The 17,402-nt window shown below is 36.3% G+C and overlaps 2 protein-coding genes across 2 annotated transcripts in view; one reads left to right on the top strand and one right to left on the bottom strand.

Moving 5' to 3' along the window:
• Positions 1 to 414: 414 nt before the first annotated feature.
• Positions 415 to 6,182, top strand: drc1 (dynein regulatory complex subunit 1 homolog (Chlamydomonas)). The gene is made up of 16 exons (XM_054619085.1): positions 415 to 491; positions 739 to 850; positions 1,069 to 1,196; positions 1,393 to 1,576; positions 1,701 to 1,838; positions 2,414 to 2,500; positions 2,631 to 2,753; positions 2,992 to 3,119; positions 3,252 to 3,386; positions 3,501 to 3,933; positions 4,642 to 4,731; positions 4,821 to 4,904; positions 5,025 to 5,170; positions 5,370 to 5,519; positions 5,612 to 5,714; positions 6,156 to 6,182. Exons 1-16 carry the CDS (start codon positions 415 to 417, stop codon positions 6,180 to 6,182), a joined length of 2,145 nt encoding a protein of 714 aa, XP_054475060.1.
• An 8,008-nt stretch (positions 6,183 to 14,190) lies between these two features.
• Positions 14,191 to 17,402, bottom strand: part of otofa (otoferlin a) — a 67,093-nt gene continuing 63,881 nt past the window's right edge. Inside the window, exons 43-46 of the mRNA XM_054618174.1 lie at positions 15,499 to 15,740; positions 15,216 to 15,394; positions 14,799 to 14,899; positions 14,191 to 14,371 (exon numbers count right to left, since the gene is read on the bottom strand). Of these exons, the coding sequence (XP_054474149.1) occupies positions 14,191 to 14,371; positions 14,799 to 14,899; positions 15,216 to 15,394; positions 15,499 to 15,740 (703 nt within the window). The remainder of the gene's footprint in view (positions 14,372 to 14,798; positions 14,900 to 15,215; positions 15,395 to 15,498; positions 15,741 to 17,402) is intronic.

Genomic DNA, 17,402 nt, shown 5'->3' on the forward strand with positions numbered 1-17,402 from the left:
TAAATACAGTACCAGTCAAAAGTTTGGACACACCTTCTCATTCAATGGTTTTTCTTTATTTTTATTTTTATTTTTTTCTACACAAACAAATGCTCAACAAACCAGAATATGTTTTATATTTTAGATCCTTCAAAGTAGTTGAATGAGAAGGTGTGTCCAAACTTTTGGACTGGTACTGTATATAGTATGATGTTGTTTTGTTGTTGTTGTTGTTTGAACATGATCTTGAAGTTTAAAGCTTACGAGGGGCACTTGAAGGCAGCACTCGTCACTCCGGTTGCTCTGTCGCCATAGCAACGTTTACCAAACAGACCGCTGCGACACAGACCTGCTACTTTGTTTTCATCCTCATGATCACCAAAAAAAATCCAAAAATACTTTTTGCCAATCATTTTTAGATAGCATACTCTAAATATGGAAGAAGTTGAGAAGGATCCAGAAGAGGAGTCTGAACCTTCTGTGTTGTCCGAAAATCAAGAGGTTAAGAACATGTAAGTCCACTAGTTAGGTCGCTTTACGGTACCGGAAATAGTGGGAAAATTCGCTTAGAATGCCTAAAGTAAAAGTATTCATCCAAATATATTTGTCATGCTGCATGGATTATTTGTTATGGTAAAAATAATAATGATAATAACATATGGGTTAATACAAATGAGAGACTGTAGTTTTAATCTATTTTTTAAATCATTTTTTTAGCCTAAGCTTGAATACAACTGCTCACTGTAACTTTACCTTCAGGGTCTCCACGCAGGATGGTGAAGGAGACCCCAGTACTGAGGCCCATGAGGAGTTCAACGAGGAGCCCTGCCAGAGCCAGTTTCAGGAGGAGGAGCTGGAGGAAAGTGAGAAGGTTTGTTTAGTTTGTGGTCATGGCCTATCTGAAGTAATTTCATTCATCAATGTATTAATCAAAAGTCACAATTTGTATTATTACAAATTCATTATGTTCCATTTTAGTTCAATTAATAGATACTGGCTATATTAAGGTTATTATAATGAGCTGCTATTTTACTTTAGAGCAGTTTTCTGGCATGTACCCAGAAATAAACTTTCCTTTTTTTGTGATAGCTAATCACTCCTCCGAGGATCATCAACCTTCAGAGAGATTTGACGACATTAGTAACCAACATCCAAACTGCAGCTGACGCCAAAGAGTCCATGCGAAGGACAGAGCTGGAGGAAGCTCGGAGAATCAGGTAATCTCTTTTAATTCCCCATTATCTCTTTTACTACCATACCTGTGCCCTAAACCAACACCCCTACCACATATAAACATACATTTAGAAAAACAAAAACAAAGGGGCAATGTTTCTTTCTACATCCTCCACACTATCCTTACCCTTTTGTCTTTCTTCCTCCTATTTTTCACCATGTTTTTCCGTCTTGGTCCAGGTTGGAGCGGCTGGAGAATGATTTTAAATCCAGTCAGGAAATATTTGAGGAGATCGCCAGAGGCTGGTCGATAGCAAAGCAGAAGGTGATCCCTCAGGAGCTCCAGGAGGCCCTGAACAACCAGCAGCAGTTATGTGATGCTCTCATAGAAGACAAGAAAAAACTCATAAATGACCTGCAACAGGTACATCTATCTATCTATCTATCTATCTATCTATCTATCTATCTATCTATCTATCTATCTATCTATCTATCTATCTGAAAGCTTGTCCATTCATTAGATAATTTCCTGTGTGTTGTCTGAACAGGAGCTGAAAGTTGGAGATGATCGTTATGTTAAGGACTTGAGGAGGCAGGCAGAGGAGCTGGACCTGATGATGGAGAGGATGGAGAACCAGATCAAAACCCTGACAATGGCCTACAGGGAGGAGCTGGCCCAGATTTCAGTAGGACCCAGATCTCATTCAAGAAGCAGCTTTAAATAATTTGTAGTGTGGATTTTTTATCTACAAATGGTAATCAGATGGATAGGGCTTATTGCATCGCTGAGCAACAGGGAATTCATTTATTGTCTTGATTAAAATTGCATGACTGTTTTATCTTTCTGGCTAGAAGCATGGCTCTATGAATGGCAAGGATCCCTTGACTTTTCCTTTAGTACTACTATGAGGTTAACATTAACTTTGGTCATCCTCTGACTTTCCATCTAGCATCATCATCAGATCAAAATTAAAAAATGTCAAGCACTTGGTTTATGACCAAATACCTGCAAAACTGATATTTCTATCAGCCTCAGGTGTGCTTTGTGTTAAGAATGTTGGCATGCTTGCAAAAACTAAGATGGTGAATATGATAAACATTAAATGCTTAACCTCAGCTTGTTAACATTGTGAGCATGTTATCATGCTAAAGTTATCAGTAAGCTCAAAGCACCACTGTGCTGTTACCATGGTTAAATACTATTTTTAATCTTGTTCATGCCATTGTTGTCATTCCTACTAATTGTTGCCCTTGTATGTAGAGAGTTTATCAGCAGGAAAACGAAGCCTTACTTACAAAAGACAAGACTGAATGGGATCGATGCATGAAGGAACTTTGGGAAGAAGAGGTCAGGAAAACTAAAATAAATAACACCCACACAGCTACACATGCAGACTCAACTTTCAGTCTTCTTTAATTCATATCTTATATCTAACATATATCAGCTCTGTATCTAATGATATCTAATCTATTTCTAGCTGGTGTGGCTGACGCAGAGGAGGAAAAAAGTGGAGGAGTATGAAGCAATGGTTCACAATCGGATGTTGGAGACTACTGACCAGAACAGCTCTTTTCAGACAAAACAGAATGAAAAGTTTCAGGTTAGCACAAATATCAAGATGCACACCAATAGCTTATCCTTTGAATTGAACTTTTGTGATATGAGCTCTATTTTATAAACAAAATGCTTCTGATGAACCCAGCATTTTCCTTTGGTGTTAATTTAAATTTGAATCAGCCTCAGAAACCAATAATATAGTATTTGCCGCAATTGTTTTACCATCTGACATACAAAAGCCCAGTGTTGAGTGCCCTAACATTCCATTCTTGCCTCTGCAGAATCTGGAGAGAGACTGTCAACATATGAAGGCCAGAAAAATGATCACGAAGCTAAGAATAATAAAGCCAAAGGAGGAGTTAACAGCACACAGATTCAGTCTGAGCCATATGAAGGCCAGGGTTGGCAGGTAGTAAAGATTTTCACAAACATACTCCCGTACATACATACGCAAGCATGCACACACTCACGAACACACACACACAGACACACACTGGTATAACTAATTAACTCTGTTTCTTCTGCTGGATTTGTGTTTCAGTCTGCAGATGGAGATTAAAAAACTTCATAATAAGTATTCCAGTCAGAAGAAACAGTTTACAATGAAGAGCCAGAATTTGTCTGAGGGATACAAACGCAGCATCCAGCAATATGAACACATACAGAAGAAAATCAAGTAAGTCATAATCACCCTGTCAGTTTTAAGTAACACTGACATGCTGTAAGACTGAATTTCTTCTTTCTCTTCTTCTTCTTCTCTTTTCTTTACACCTCCATCCACTTCATGCAGACACTTTTCAGCTGCTGATGCCAAACAATTTGAGGAGATGTGGCTTATGATTGAGGGGGAAGTGAAGCAACTAGTGGAGAGGGTTTTGGTCATCGACTCGCTGATCTGCAAGCAGCACCTTGGTTTAACCTGGGAGCGACCTCCCATGGAATTCATGGAGCTCTCTGGACCCATCCAGCCTCAGAAACAGGCTGGGATGCCTGCCCGCCAGGCTGTCTCCCAGCTGTTCCACACCAGGCAAAATTTACAGTTTAGTCAGAGGATGATGGAACTCTCAGTTGAGTCCCGGCCAGAGACTGACACTGAGAGCATGGATATGGAAATGTACAAGGAAGGGAAAGCACTGCAGAGTGAGACTGATGAAGAGTTGGAGGAAGAGAAGCTGTCGATGGATACACTGAAAAACGTGATGGAGCTGCTGTGTGATGAGGCGGTGAGAAACAAGTTCATTGTTAATGTTTATTACTGGAAGAGTTTATCAAGCAGATGTTTGTACAGAAAAGGACAAGAAGTGGACACAATTGTTTTTAAAATCAAATATATATTTATATCATAACAAAGAGTAATAACATGTCTCTGTATGCATACAATATATTAAAGGAATCGACATTTTAGGAAAAACATTTAAGTTAAATAAATATAAGATAAAAAGATCAATATCACTCTCTTTTCCCTCCTGTAAATACTTTAAGTCTCTTCTATTCACAGTGAGACAAGACACCATGAAGTAATTTCTGCAGACCAAGAAAAGCCTGGCACTTAACCCCCATATCTCAACATGCTTTTTTAAACTTAGATTTGTGTATGGCTAATACAAACAAAATGCAATGTGTTAATTTGTGAACTGTACATGTACTTATGGCTGGGTCTTGTTACCTTTGGACCAGTCTGTATGCTAAGCTAACCTGCTGCTGGCTGTAGCTTAATATTTGCCATGCAGAAGAGAGTGGTATCAATCTTCTCATCTAACACTCAGCAAAAGAGCAAATAAGTATTTCCTAAAATGTTGAACTATGAAATGATCACAGGGGCCCATATGAATGTTGAAACAGGTTTTGGTTGCTCTAATAACTCTATTCATCATCTATGTCATTATGTGACAAGCAGCTTCAACCAAAAGTGTCCCTTCCTTCTATCTCAGGGCTTCCTGATGGAGGATAAACTCCAAAACCTGCTGGCTCACCTGGAGAAGGAAGAACAGACTGTTGTAAAGCTGGGCTCTCTTCTTTCTGTGAGTTCATGTAGTGTAATGCATCAGTGTACTGTTGGACTGTGTGGATCAAATACTGAACAACCAGCGTTATTGCTTTTCTTTTCCAGTCTTTTGGCATTGAAGAGGAGGATGTGCCCAAGTTGGCTGAATTCTTATTAAAGTACAAACATCAGCAGAGAGATCCGACTGAGGTCAGGAAGGGCAGAGATGAGGTTAGCTGTGAATGAATGCTTGTACAAAATATAGCCTTGAGTCTTTGACATACAAGATGACTGTAATTAGTAATGTTTGTACATTTCGACTGCCTGCAGGATGTTTGTGTTGAGTCGGGTGAATCCAGTATCAAGACAGAGAATGTGGAGACCAAGTCTATGACTCATTTGACCTCTGAACTCATCAATCCTAACCATATTCTGCCTGCTCTAAAAAGTTTCCTCAAGCAGCACATGAGGTCCAGGTAAGACCGCATTTGCACTAATCTAAGCTACTTATTTATGAGCAATGGATTACTCTCCATCATTGCTGTATCTCCATACCAACAGAGGCTGTATTATGGTTGTTAATTGGACTATCTGTGAGATTTGAACATGAAATTATGATACAACAGTCTTTCTCTATGAATATGTGATGTGTATGTGTTCCTGGTGTTTTCGAAGGGAGAGCTCAGCCAGCCAACATCATAGTTTTCATGTAGAAGCCCGGGATACTTCAAAAGATGAAGCCTACTGGGAGAGTATGGGCAACATAATCTCTGAAGACAAAGTGAAACTCTGGGATGCCGCAGAGAACACACTAAAGCAGTACCTGTCAGTAACACCCATGCATGCACGCTAGCAGGAACGCACACACAACGCAAACACCATCTGTACTCAAATGTTTTGTGTTTTTTTGTTTCCAGGGCGGTCCTGACGGATATCTCTGAGCTCGTCCCTGAGACTCAGAGTCTGGAGCAGCAGAACACAGAGCTGCGTATGTTGCTGCAACAGTCTCTGAACTCAAGAGTATGTGTGTGTTTGTGTTCATGTATCTGTTATAGTGTTCTTGTATATTTCAAACTGTTTTCCAGATATTCAATGAAAATGAGGATTGAGGAACTTTCCTAGCCATATTGTAGAAAAAAAGGTCAAAAGAGTAAGGTACTATAAAAAAGGTGCATAATATAGTAATGTAATGTAGTATATTTTATAATTATAAACCATTCATTCAATCATTTTGGTCGGGCAGGACAAAAAATTGTGGAAACCTGTGATGTACATATTTCTGGCATTTTGTAGACCAAAAGATGAATCAATTAATCAAGAAAGAAATTGGCAGATTGAACATTAAAAGAAATAATAGTAAGTGGCAGCCCTAGTGTAATTCAATCTATATATTGAATAGGGCAAAAATGAATGTGCCTCTCCTCTAAGATCATTCATCTGACATCTTTGATTATCTGACAGATCAGCACAGAGGCGGAGAAGCAGTAATCCAAACTCAACTTGGAATCCGCAGAACTGGGACAGTGTGTGGAATCATCAGAATACGTATGAAAGGATTTAAATTCGCTGTAAAATAAAGCCTCTAATAAAAAATGGTGAGGTTGCAGTTTTTTTTTAAAAATATAAAAAGGTAGAACAAGTAACTCCAATATTAGTAAGAACAGTTCATATGGGACACAAAGTGGATGCAAAATAGTACAATATGGTGGTTTTAACCAGCAGTGTTGAAGAGCTTATGGCTGAGCTCTGAGGGGAAAGAGTAGAAGAGCATAGCCAGGAAAAGCAGACCCAGCACAGCAGCCAGCAGCACAACACAGTTCAGCCTGTAGTGCCTCCAGGCCAGGATACACATCGTCCTCACTGGGCTCAGTAGCCACGACATGCTGGTACTGGGACGTCTGCACAGAGAGATTCTGAGATTAAACAGCGCTCATCTTCATTCATTATTTTCATGCAAAGATCTGGAGAATTTGTCAAGGGATGGAAGCGTTATTATGAATCCCACTGCTGTTCTTGACTTTTTGCATTTCATTTTTTTGAAACATTATACTGCTACTTTCTTCTGGACATTCTTTGACATACGGTACTAAGACTTTTTATGACAAGCTACACTGTTAATTTCTTTCAGGACATTTTAACCTATTACACATTTAATGACACACTATGACATTTTGACATGACTTTTATGACTTACTATACTATGACCTTTTTATAACTTTTTTTAACATACCATAACATGACCGTTTGTGACATACTATACGAAGACATTTTTAATGAATTTTTTCGACATACTTTACTCATTAAATTTTATTTTTTTGAATTGATAAAGGTATTATAAATGGTGAGAGAGACAGGATTTTGAACATAAGATGATGTAAAGTTTTAGACAGATTTTTTTACATTTTCGTTGTTTATGGCTTTTTGATGTATTTGTGAGAGAAGTTGGAAGAGACTGGACAGGTTGGTTGCAAGCCTTTGGCACAGAATCAGAGTTTGTTCAGAAGACATTTGATCTACCAGGTGAGCTAATGTCTCTAGTAAGAAAACTATACTTTGGGTTTAATTTATACTATTTGTATTACTGTATGACTCTACTTGACATGCAATACTGTGACTATACTGTGACTTTTTAAAAAATACTGCATTGTGACATTTTTACAACTCTTTTTCGACATACTATACTATGTCTTTTTCATGACTTTTTTCAACATACTATACTATGACATTTTTTTCATGCTATACTAAGACTTTATTTACATGCTATACTAAGACTTTTTTAATTAATTTTTTCGACATACTATACTATGAGTTCTTGGACAGAATTTGTTCAGGATGCATTTTTTTACCAGATGAGCTAATGTCTCTAGTGACTTATCATTGCTTTGGTTTCCCAGTTATAGTATTTTTAATTATAGTTTGCTTTTATTTGACATGCAATGCTATGACTATACTATGACTTTTTTCGAAATACTGCATTGTGACATTTATACAATACTTTTTCGACATATTATATATGACCTTTTCATGACTTTTTTCAACATACCATATTATGGCCTTTTTTTAAACTTTTTTAACATACTATAAGATGACCTTTTGTGACATGCTATTCTAAGACATTTTTAATGAATTTTTTCGACATACTATACTATTACTTTTTTTGACATACTTTACACGCTGATGTTTAATTTTTTTTTTTTAACGGGACTGGTTGGTTGCGAACATTTGGCAGAGAATCATAATTTGTTCAGAAGACATTGTTCTACCAGGTGAGCTAAAATCTCTAGTATTAAACCATTTCTTTGGGTTTCCTGTTTATTGTTATATACCATTCAGCCATCCGAATTCCTAACACGTGTAACGTACTTGGCAATAAATTGTTTCTGATTTACTCTACGATGACTTCTTTCATAACATTTTCCAACATGCTAAACGATGACTTTTTTCATTGCATTTTTTTGACATTATGTCATATTTGTGACATTTTCAACATACGATGTATGTTTTTTTACTTTTTTCGCCATGCTATAATCTTTTATGACATCATGTTGAACCAAAATGTCATAGTATAATATATTGAAAAATGTCCTGAAAAAATCATAGTATAGTATGTATTTAAAAGTCATAGTATATTATGTCCAACAAAAATGTCATAGTATAGTATGTCGAAAAATGTCATGAAAAAGTTATAGTATACTATGTCTTGAAAAGTAAAATTATTTAATGTCGAACAAAAATGTCTTAGTATAGTATGTCGAAATAAGTCATTAAAAGAAGTCATAGTACGTCAATAAATATCATGAAAAAAGTCATACTATAGTATGTTGAAAAATGTCATAATATTGCATGTCATAAAAAGTCATAGTATTAAAAATAAATGTCCTAAAAAAATCAAAGTATGTTATGTCTTTAAAAAGTCAAAGTATTTTATGTTGAACAAAAACGTCATAGTATAGTATGTTGAAAAATTTCATAAGAAGATGAAAAAAAAAAAAAAAGTCTTAGTATGTCAAAAAATAACATGAAAAAAAGCCTTAGCATAGTATGTCTTTTAAAGTCAGTCTATTCTGTCGAAAAATGTCCTGTAAAAAGTCATGATATAGTATGTCATAAAAAGTAATAGTATGGTATGTTGAAAAAAAATGCCTTAGTATAATATGATCAAAAATGTCCTGAAAAAAGTCATAGTATAGTATGTTGGAAAAAAATCATAGCCTGTCAAAAAAAGTGATAGTATGTCGAAAATGTCTTGAAAAAAGTGATTGTATAGTATGTTTTTCATGTAAAATATGAAAGTATAGTATTTCTTTAAAACTAATAGTACGGTTTGTCGAACAAAAATGTTATAGTATGGTATGTTGAAAAGAAATGCCTTAGTATAATATGATAAAAAATGTCCTGAAAAAGTGATAGTATAGTATGTTTTTCATGTAAAATATGAAAGTATAGTATTTCTTTAAAACTAATAGTACAGTTTGTCGAACAAAAATGTTATAGTATAGTATGTCAAAAAAGGGAAAGAAAAGAGTCTCATTATTCATGTCTTGAAAGGTAATAGTATAGTATTTCTTGAAAAGTCATAGTAAGGTATGTCTTTATGAAGTCAAAGTATATTATGTCAAACTAAAATTTCATAGTATATTATGTTGAAAGATGTCGTTAAATACAAAGTTATAGTATATCAAAACATTTAATGAAAAAAGTCATAGTTTAGTCCTGTCAAATATGTCATGATAAAGTCATAATATTGCATTTCATAAAAAGTAATAGTATGTATAAGACATCATGAAAAAAGTCCTAGTATAGTATGTATTTAGAAGTCATAGTATATTATTTTGAACAAAAATGTCATAGTCTATTATGTCAAAAAATACTCTGAAAAAATTCAAAACAAAGTATGTCATAAAATGTCATAGTATAGTATACCCAAAAATCACATAAAAAAGTCATAGTATAGTTTGTCTTTAAAAGTCAAAGTATATTATATCAAACAAAAATGTCATAAAAGATTAAAAAAAGTCATAGTATGTCAATTATGTCCTGAAAAGAATCATTGGATAGTATGTCGAACAAAAATGTCAGGGAATAATATGTTGGAAAGTGTCCAAAAAAAAGTAATAATATTGTATTTCATAAAAAATGTCATAGTATAGTATGTAAAAAAAATGGCATGAAAAAAGTTCTAGTATGGTATGTATTTAAAATGTCAAAGCATATTATGTCGAAACAAAAATGTAATAGTATAGTTTATGTTTAATAAATGTCATAAAAAATAAAAAAAGCAATAGTACGTCAAAACATATCATGAAAAAAAGTCAAGGTATAGTATTTCTTTAAAAGTCATAGTATAGTATGCCAAACAAAGATGTCATAGAATAATATATTGAAAAATGTCCTGAAAGTCTTGATATTGCATTTCATAAAAAGTCATCGTATGTCAAAACATTTTGTAAAAAGTAATAGTACAGTATGTTAAATAAATCATAGTATGTCAAAAATATCATGACAAAAGTCATAGAAAATTTTGAAGAAAGATGTGAAAAAAGTCATCATACAGTATGTCTTTAATGGCAAAGTATATTATGTTTTCAAAAAGTCATAGTATAGTATGTCGAACAAAAATGTCAGTATATTATGTTGAAAAATGTCTTGAAAAAAGTCATAATATAATAAGTTGAAAAATGTAATAAGAAAAGTTTTAGTATATAATGTCATAAAATAAGTTATAAAAGAGTTTGTCATGAAAGTCATAGTATGGTATCTAAAGTGTCACTATAACAATTCTTAATATAGTGAAATGTTCTGAAAAATGTCATAGCACATTATGTCCAAAAATGAAATGAACAAGGTCCTGGTGTAGTATGTAGGAAAATGTCACTAAAACATTTTATGGCATACTGTACTATGACTTTTTATAACATTTTCTTCACAATATATTATGACATTTATGACTTTTTTTTCACGAATTACCGTACCATGACATTTTTTGTTACGTACATTACTATGACTTTGTAATTACATAGTATGCTGAGACATTTTTTATTTCATTCTTGCCTTTACGTTTCTATAACATTTTTAGAACAATAAGCTACAGTACCAAATAAGTGTAATAAATGTAAGCTATTGAAATGGAATGCAGATTTCATGTCATATTCAGGGCAATCTCAATGTAGTCCATGGAATTCAGTTTATTTTAAAATTGCCAAAAGAGACAAAAAAAAAAATATTGCACACATTTTACCAGATATATAAACAGTTATTGTAAAAACAGGCAAGTTTAGTGCAAACAATAACTCTGTAATAAGTGAAACACAGAATTACAAACAAAGACTGCAACACAAATGAGGTCGGGCGCAGGCAAATTTGAAAGGGAGTAACAGACACTGCAAACAATGCCATCCGATGGAGCCAGAGTTTAGAGAATCAACCCCAGACTATTTTCACCACCCCACTCAAGTGCAATTATCAGTGCATCATATTCCCATGAAATCATCTTTACATTATTTGTAAATTTAAAGATAGGAAGTTTGGTGATTTGGAGAGACAGCCATGCCAACACACATGACCTCTGTGGTCAATTATTACAATGATGCATGCATATTGACAATATACGTCTACATTTTGGTAGAAAACAATAATAATCTTGTAGTATTTGTTGCTTTTGAAGACGTTTCAACCAGACTTAGTCAAATGATTTTTGCAAATAATTTGTTTTTATTCCCTTTTTTAATAATTATTTGCAAATTCTATTTTACCCAAGTCTGGCTTGGTTAAACATGGTAACATTGAAGTTGAACTCAACAATGTCAAATCAATTTTGGATTAATTTTGTTCTATGTCTCATTGGATTTAATTAGGAAAATAGACATCTATATTTTTGTTTCTACATAATTAGTAGTAACGTGTGCAAAGACTGCAGGAGCTATGACAGTTTAAAAAAATTATCACACTTTGCTTTAATCCCCCCTATTCAGCATTTGTAAGCAATATATTAACATTAAATAAATGTAATAAAAGCAAAATGATTATTTATGTATTTGTCAACAACTATAACTCTTCCTGTGGGCTCCCATAAGGAGGATGTTGTTTTAACAGATAGTAAATTATCGTAAAATTCAGATGCAATAATATAAAATCCCTTCTCAGGGACGTATATTTGTTGACAATAACTGTACATAAATAAACACTTTAATGTCCTTATTTCTGCTCAGTGTTTTTTACAGTTAACCCTTTATTAAATGTAAATATATTGCTTATACATTTCTTAAAAGGGGGTTTAGAGCCAAGCATTATCAAACATAATATTCATTTGTTGCCTATTAACTTAAAAACAACAGCAAACATTTTAGCAGTAAGATTCAAGAGCATTACTTGAAATGAATGTCCATGCAATCCGATTAAACTTAAAAGTTGAACAAACAGATAAAGACACATTCACTGTCATGTAACATTGCTTGAAACGAAGAAGAACATCTGGGGTTACAACACTTGAGAAAATGATTGCTTTTTAGTCAGTTCAAAGATGGAGTCCAGATACTGAGCATTAGTTTTGTTAGGCTTGCTGCAGTTTGGATGGAGGATTAGACAGTTAGTGTTTCTCATGAGTTGGAGGAAAAAGTAGTTTTGGGTGGTTTCAGCCTCTCTCCGTAGAGCGAAGGTGAAGGGTGGCGAGCCGTTTGTGACGAGAGGGGAAAATAATAAAATCATACTTCCAAAGTTCTATCTCCGTGTACCTCCCTTCCTGTGGGTGAGACTCCTCGTACTCTCCTTCTGGTTTACGCCTACAAGCCTGCATCCATCATCCGCCTCTCCCTAATCTATCCGGCTGGCCACCCCCCTCCCTGTCCTCCCAGCTGCCTTTCAGGCCCCAAGCAGCTTCTTGACAAGGTAGCCCGGCATGCTGTAGAGGAAGAGGCCCAGCATGATGAGCAGCAGCAGGGCCAGCACAATCTTGATGATCAGCCACTTGTAGCGGTTGCACACCAGGTAGCGGATTGCTTTCAGTGGGCTCAGGAACCACAGGAAGGTAGTGTCTGGGCGACTAGAGGGATGGAGATTTTAGGAAGAGGAAAGAAAAGAATTTGGTGAAGAAGGCATGCAGGTGAATGGAGGAATTAGTTAATGAGGGGTGAGTGAGGGAGGAGAGAAATGGGATGAAACATGGGTAAAAGAGAGAGAGAGAGAAAGCTGGCATTAGTGGTTAGTAAGCCGCGTTGCATCTATTTGGATTTGTGTTTCAAAACAGCATGCTCACATCTCTATGAATATGTTGACAGAAATGGATGGATGACCAACAACTCCAAACACTGATGTTTCTCCAGGACAGTTTTTTTTTTTTTTTTAAATCAGTGCCTCTGAAGGGTTTGTTCTTAGATTGTCAATAATATAATATAACAACTTCTGATTGTATTCATATTCAGGATATGATACAAAAAACTAGAAACATAGTTATTCATATTCTTGTTTGATTACTATGTTATTCCTCTTTTTTTTTTAGGTGCAGTTGTCCTGAACACATTATATGATGTGCCCATCCCATCTTTCGGCACAGGCTGAAAACTCACCTCTTCAAGAAGTACTACCCTGAGCCTTCCTCGTAGCACTTATTGCATTCGTATTAGTTTGTTGCACTTATTGTATTCGTATTAGTTTGTTTCTGCGCTATACTTTTGCTCTGGTTTATGCTTTTAGATGCTTGTTTAAGAAAGGAGATGCACTTATGACTTCTGGTGACTAGTAGTTCTCTTGAATACCTATGTTGAATACACTTATTGTAAGTCGCTTTGGATAAAAGCGTCTGCTAAATGACTAATGTAATGTAATGTAATGTAATGTAATGTAATGTATGATCCAATATTTCTTCCGATTCATTCACAACTTAAAATGTACCTTAATAAGGAATTTAGTTATGTGACTTAACTAAAACTTGCCTCACAGCTCACAATATTTTAAACAGTGTTTGGTATAATATCTGGATGCCAATGAGGATTGGTTGTGTTATGGTCTGGACAGGATGAATCTGACTGATGTGTGTCCGGTAATAATACAGAAGAGACAGAAAACCGATAAACATGGCTTGTCAGCTTAAGTCTGTCGTTCAATGTTATGTTGTCAATGCACAGTATGTTAAATCAAAAATCATGATTGTGAATCTTTCCCACCTCTACCATCCATCCTATATAATGAATATGTGAATGAGGTATTTGGTGGCTGCCTGGCTCTCTAATGCCTAAAAAAAAAGTCCCTGCGTGTTTCCATACAGAACAGTTGGTCACAATGGCACTTTGTGGCAAAGGACACAGGCTTGTTCCAAAAGGTGAGACAAGATACAGCAGAAAAGAGACTTTTCTACAGCTTAAACAACAGAGGAGCAGAGTTAAAGAAAAAAAAACTGAGGACAGGAGAGGAGGAGCTACACGTAGGACAGGAACATCCAGGAAGCAAAGGGGCTACATAGAGAAGAATTGACAGCAAGGAGGGGGCGGAGGCTACCAGCAAGTCAGGCCCCCAGCATCTTCTTGACCAGGTAGCCAGGGAGTGAGTAGAGGAAGACCCCCAGCATGAGCAGCAGCAGTATCAGCCCCAGGACCTTGATGATCAGCCAGCGGTAGTTGTGCCAGATGAAGTAACGAATGGACTTCAGGGGGCCCAGAAACCACATAAGACTGGTGTCCGGGCGACTTTACGGAAGGAGGTAGAGAGAGGGAGAGAAGAAGGAAGGAAGGAATGTAGATAGAGGCAAAAACAGGGAGAAAGGGTAAGGAGAAAGGGGGAGTCGCACGCAGAAAGGAGGGGAGAGACAGGGGGAGACAGTTGAAGAGATGGTAGGAGGAGAAACGAGTGTGAAAGTGTAACAGTGGCTTTTGACAGTGCAAAAAGCATTGTTAGGGTAAACCAAGACCCGATCACATTTTTATCAAATATTAAGTGCTGATTGAAGCTGATTTGTTACATTTGATTCACTGCTTTTTGCACTGTGAGAATGATTTTCTTGACGAGGATATTTAAAGGGCAGCCCCACACAACCATCGTCAAATTTTTATTAGTGAAAAAGCTGTGTGTGTGAGTTGCATATACTTATATTCTGAATAAACGTCAATATCTTACTTTGGCTTCTCCAGTGGATCAGGCTCATTTCGTCCCAGCCCTACAGGACTTTTCTCCGCCTCCTCTGCCGTCACCAGATGAAGCTCAGCTTCTACCTTACCCTGCAATGACAACATGACACATGTGATATATCAAAATTAATCAATTAGTTAGTTGCCTTAAGTACACTACATCTAGTTCTCTCTTCTGTCTCTATAGATAAGACAGTGCATTCATCTCTATAGATGAATGGAGAGGTTTCCAAACCAATGTTTTTTGTAATTTAATGTTATTGCTTTTAATGCCCTCCGTTTGGATGTGACTTTCTAACTGCTGTTTTGAAATGATTTAGGAAGTAATTTCAAGATGATGATTTAACATGTGGTGCCAAACTTCATTGGTCATGCTGTTGTGCTCAGTATTTCACGACTGACTAACCGTTAGCTCCATCTCATCGTTCTCATCGCGGGCTACAAATGGCCACCAGCCCTTGACCCTCTTTTGTTTGAAGATGGAAATGGTGGGCAGCTCATGCTCGTTTCGGATCATGTCGAGGGAACACTGCTTGGCCGTCTTGGCGCCACGAGGGAACCGGTTTAAGTCCAACTCAATCGCACCTGCAGGCGGTGATAGTCAAAGACAATAAGGATGGTGATACTTAAGCATTTTTGCTGCGGAAGATCAGATGGAAAGTTCTGTAATTGTTTCCATCACGCCTTACCCAGGAAGTCATCAGCAGAGAAGTGGTCGGCGTCCCAGACCTGCAGCGTGAGACGAGGAGGGATCTTATATTCGGTCTCATCCCAGGAGAACATAGACTCTTTCTTAGAGATGACGATTTTCTCCTCAGCCATGAGGTAATCGAAGGGGTAGACGAAGCGCCAGTTGAAGTTTCCCTCACCAGTCAGGGAGTGATAGTGCACATCTGTGTCCTGCTTATCCTCCTGTTGCCCTTTCAGCCATCTGCAGGAAGTAGCATAGATCAGAGTTAGGTTGACCTATAGGATCATGGGCTGGATAAGTACATATATTGTGATGATTAATTTTGTCAGTCATGCACTTCTAAGTTCTAGTAAAGAAGGATATTGCAATTGTTTGTCAGTAACTGAATATCAATTTTGGGGATTTAAACAAGAGCATAGGACAGGTTAAATGTACCGGTCTGCCAACAAGAGAGATGATGCTAATAGGTCAAAATCAAAACACATAATGTGGCTCCCCAAAAGCAAATCAGATTGTTATCTGTGAGATAATGACACAAAAGTTGTTGAATGATGCATTAAAACCTGATTTGGTGTTGGAGCTTCACACTATAGACATGCATACACAAAGCTTGCAAAAACTCCATTAGTGAAATTTACCTGAAATTTAACTTAAAAAACCCTGTCATCTCTAGTGTCTGGATGCAGATAGCAGAGGATCAAATGCTATGATGTCAGTCTGGGCCGACTGGAGCTCTTTCATTAATAGTAAAGTGAGACTGGCTGTATTAGTGAGGGGGAACAGGAGGGAATCTGCACTCTCAGTTATCAAAACGAACATCTCAGTGAATAGTGGAAAAATGTGAGGGCAAGTGCTATGATTTGGTAATTGAGATGCACTGGCATAAATAAGACTGGGGTTAAGGTGAGAAAGTGTTTGGTTTGGTATGAAGGAAACAAGGTCACTGAAACATGCCTGATCTCATGTGACCCAACAACTGAATCACAACCACTGTATCACAACGTTGGATCCATCTGGAACAACCCCATCCTCCTTTATTTACTGTCATTGCATTGACAGTTTGGCCATTAACTAACTCTACAGCACTTAATAAAGACCTTCATTTCTAAAATACTTTTATCATCCTCCATGTATATCGGGTTGTTTTAAGATGGCACCCAGTTTGTTACAGTGCAGTCCTGAGGTGAAACATCCATTGGTGAAACCAAGCTGACGGAAAAATAAGTTTGGTTTAGAGATAGATGCAGGAGTGAGGAGGCTCCACAAAACACTGACATTAAAAACTTTAAGTGGATAAAAATATCAAAATACCTTTTTCATTTTATCAATTTCACGAGAAATGACAAGAAAACCACAATTTCAATGAAGTCATTAATAATGGCTGCATTGCGTTTAGATGTAAGCTCCTGAAGCTGGTATTATTGTGCATGCTCTACTTTCATGGCTTACTGTGACACTTTATGAAATGAGACATTATTAATGCTATTAGTTTCCCCAGTTCTTTTTCTATTATTCATAGGTGGTCACATTATACTGCAAGCCTGTGCACATTTGCTGCGACTTCCATTCACTTTAATGGAGGTTCATATGATAAATGAGTTAAGGCATACATTCACTATTCACATAATTTTTTGAGGTTCAATGTGATGCAAATTCATTGGACTGAAGGCTAATGTAACTGCCCCTTAAAACAAGTCAAAATGTCTGGCATGAAAAGGGTCCAGTATTGGGACCAGTCTGCAACATCACAATGTTATCAAAAACATTGGAGCTCTGTCGTACCGCCATGCATATTCTTTACCAATAAACATGCAATAAGCTCCAAACAAAAAAATGACAAATATCTTGATAGTCTGCATGTAAAGTAATTTTAAGTAAAATCTACAATACAGGACCAAACCA

This window comes from Anoplopoma fimbria, chromosome 18 (genome assembly GCF_027596085.1).
Source record: "Anoplopoma fimbria isolate UVic2021 breed Golden Eagle Sablefish chromosome 18, Afim_UVic_2022, whole genome shotgun sequence".
NCBI classification, from domain to species: Eukaryota; Metazoa; Chordata; class Actinopteri; order Perciformes; family Anoplopomatidae; genus Anoplopoma; species Anoplopoma fimbria.

Coding starts and splice junctions, on each gene's coding strand:
- drc1 (XM_054619085.1), top strand. CDS start 415: ATGGAAGAAGTTGAGAAGGATCCAGAAGAGGAGTCTGAACCTTCTGTG. Junction 1,577..1,700: donor TCATAAATGACCTGCAACAG/GTACATCTATCT, acceptor TTGTCTGAACAG/GAGCTGAAAGTTGGAGATGA. Junction 2,754..2,991: donor AACAGAATGAAAAGTTTCAG/GTTAGCACAAAT, acceptor TTGCCTCTGCAG/AATCTGGAGAGAGACTGTCA.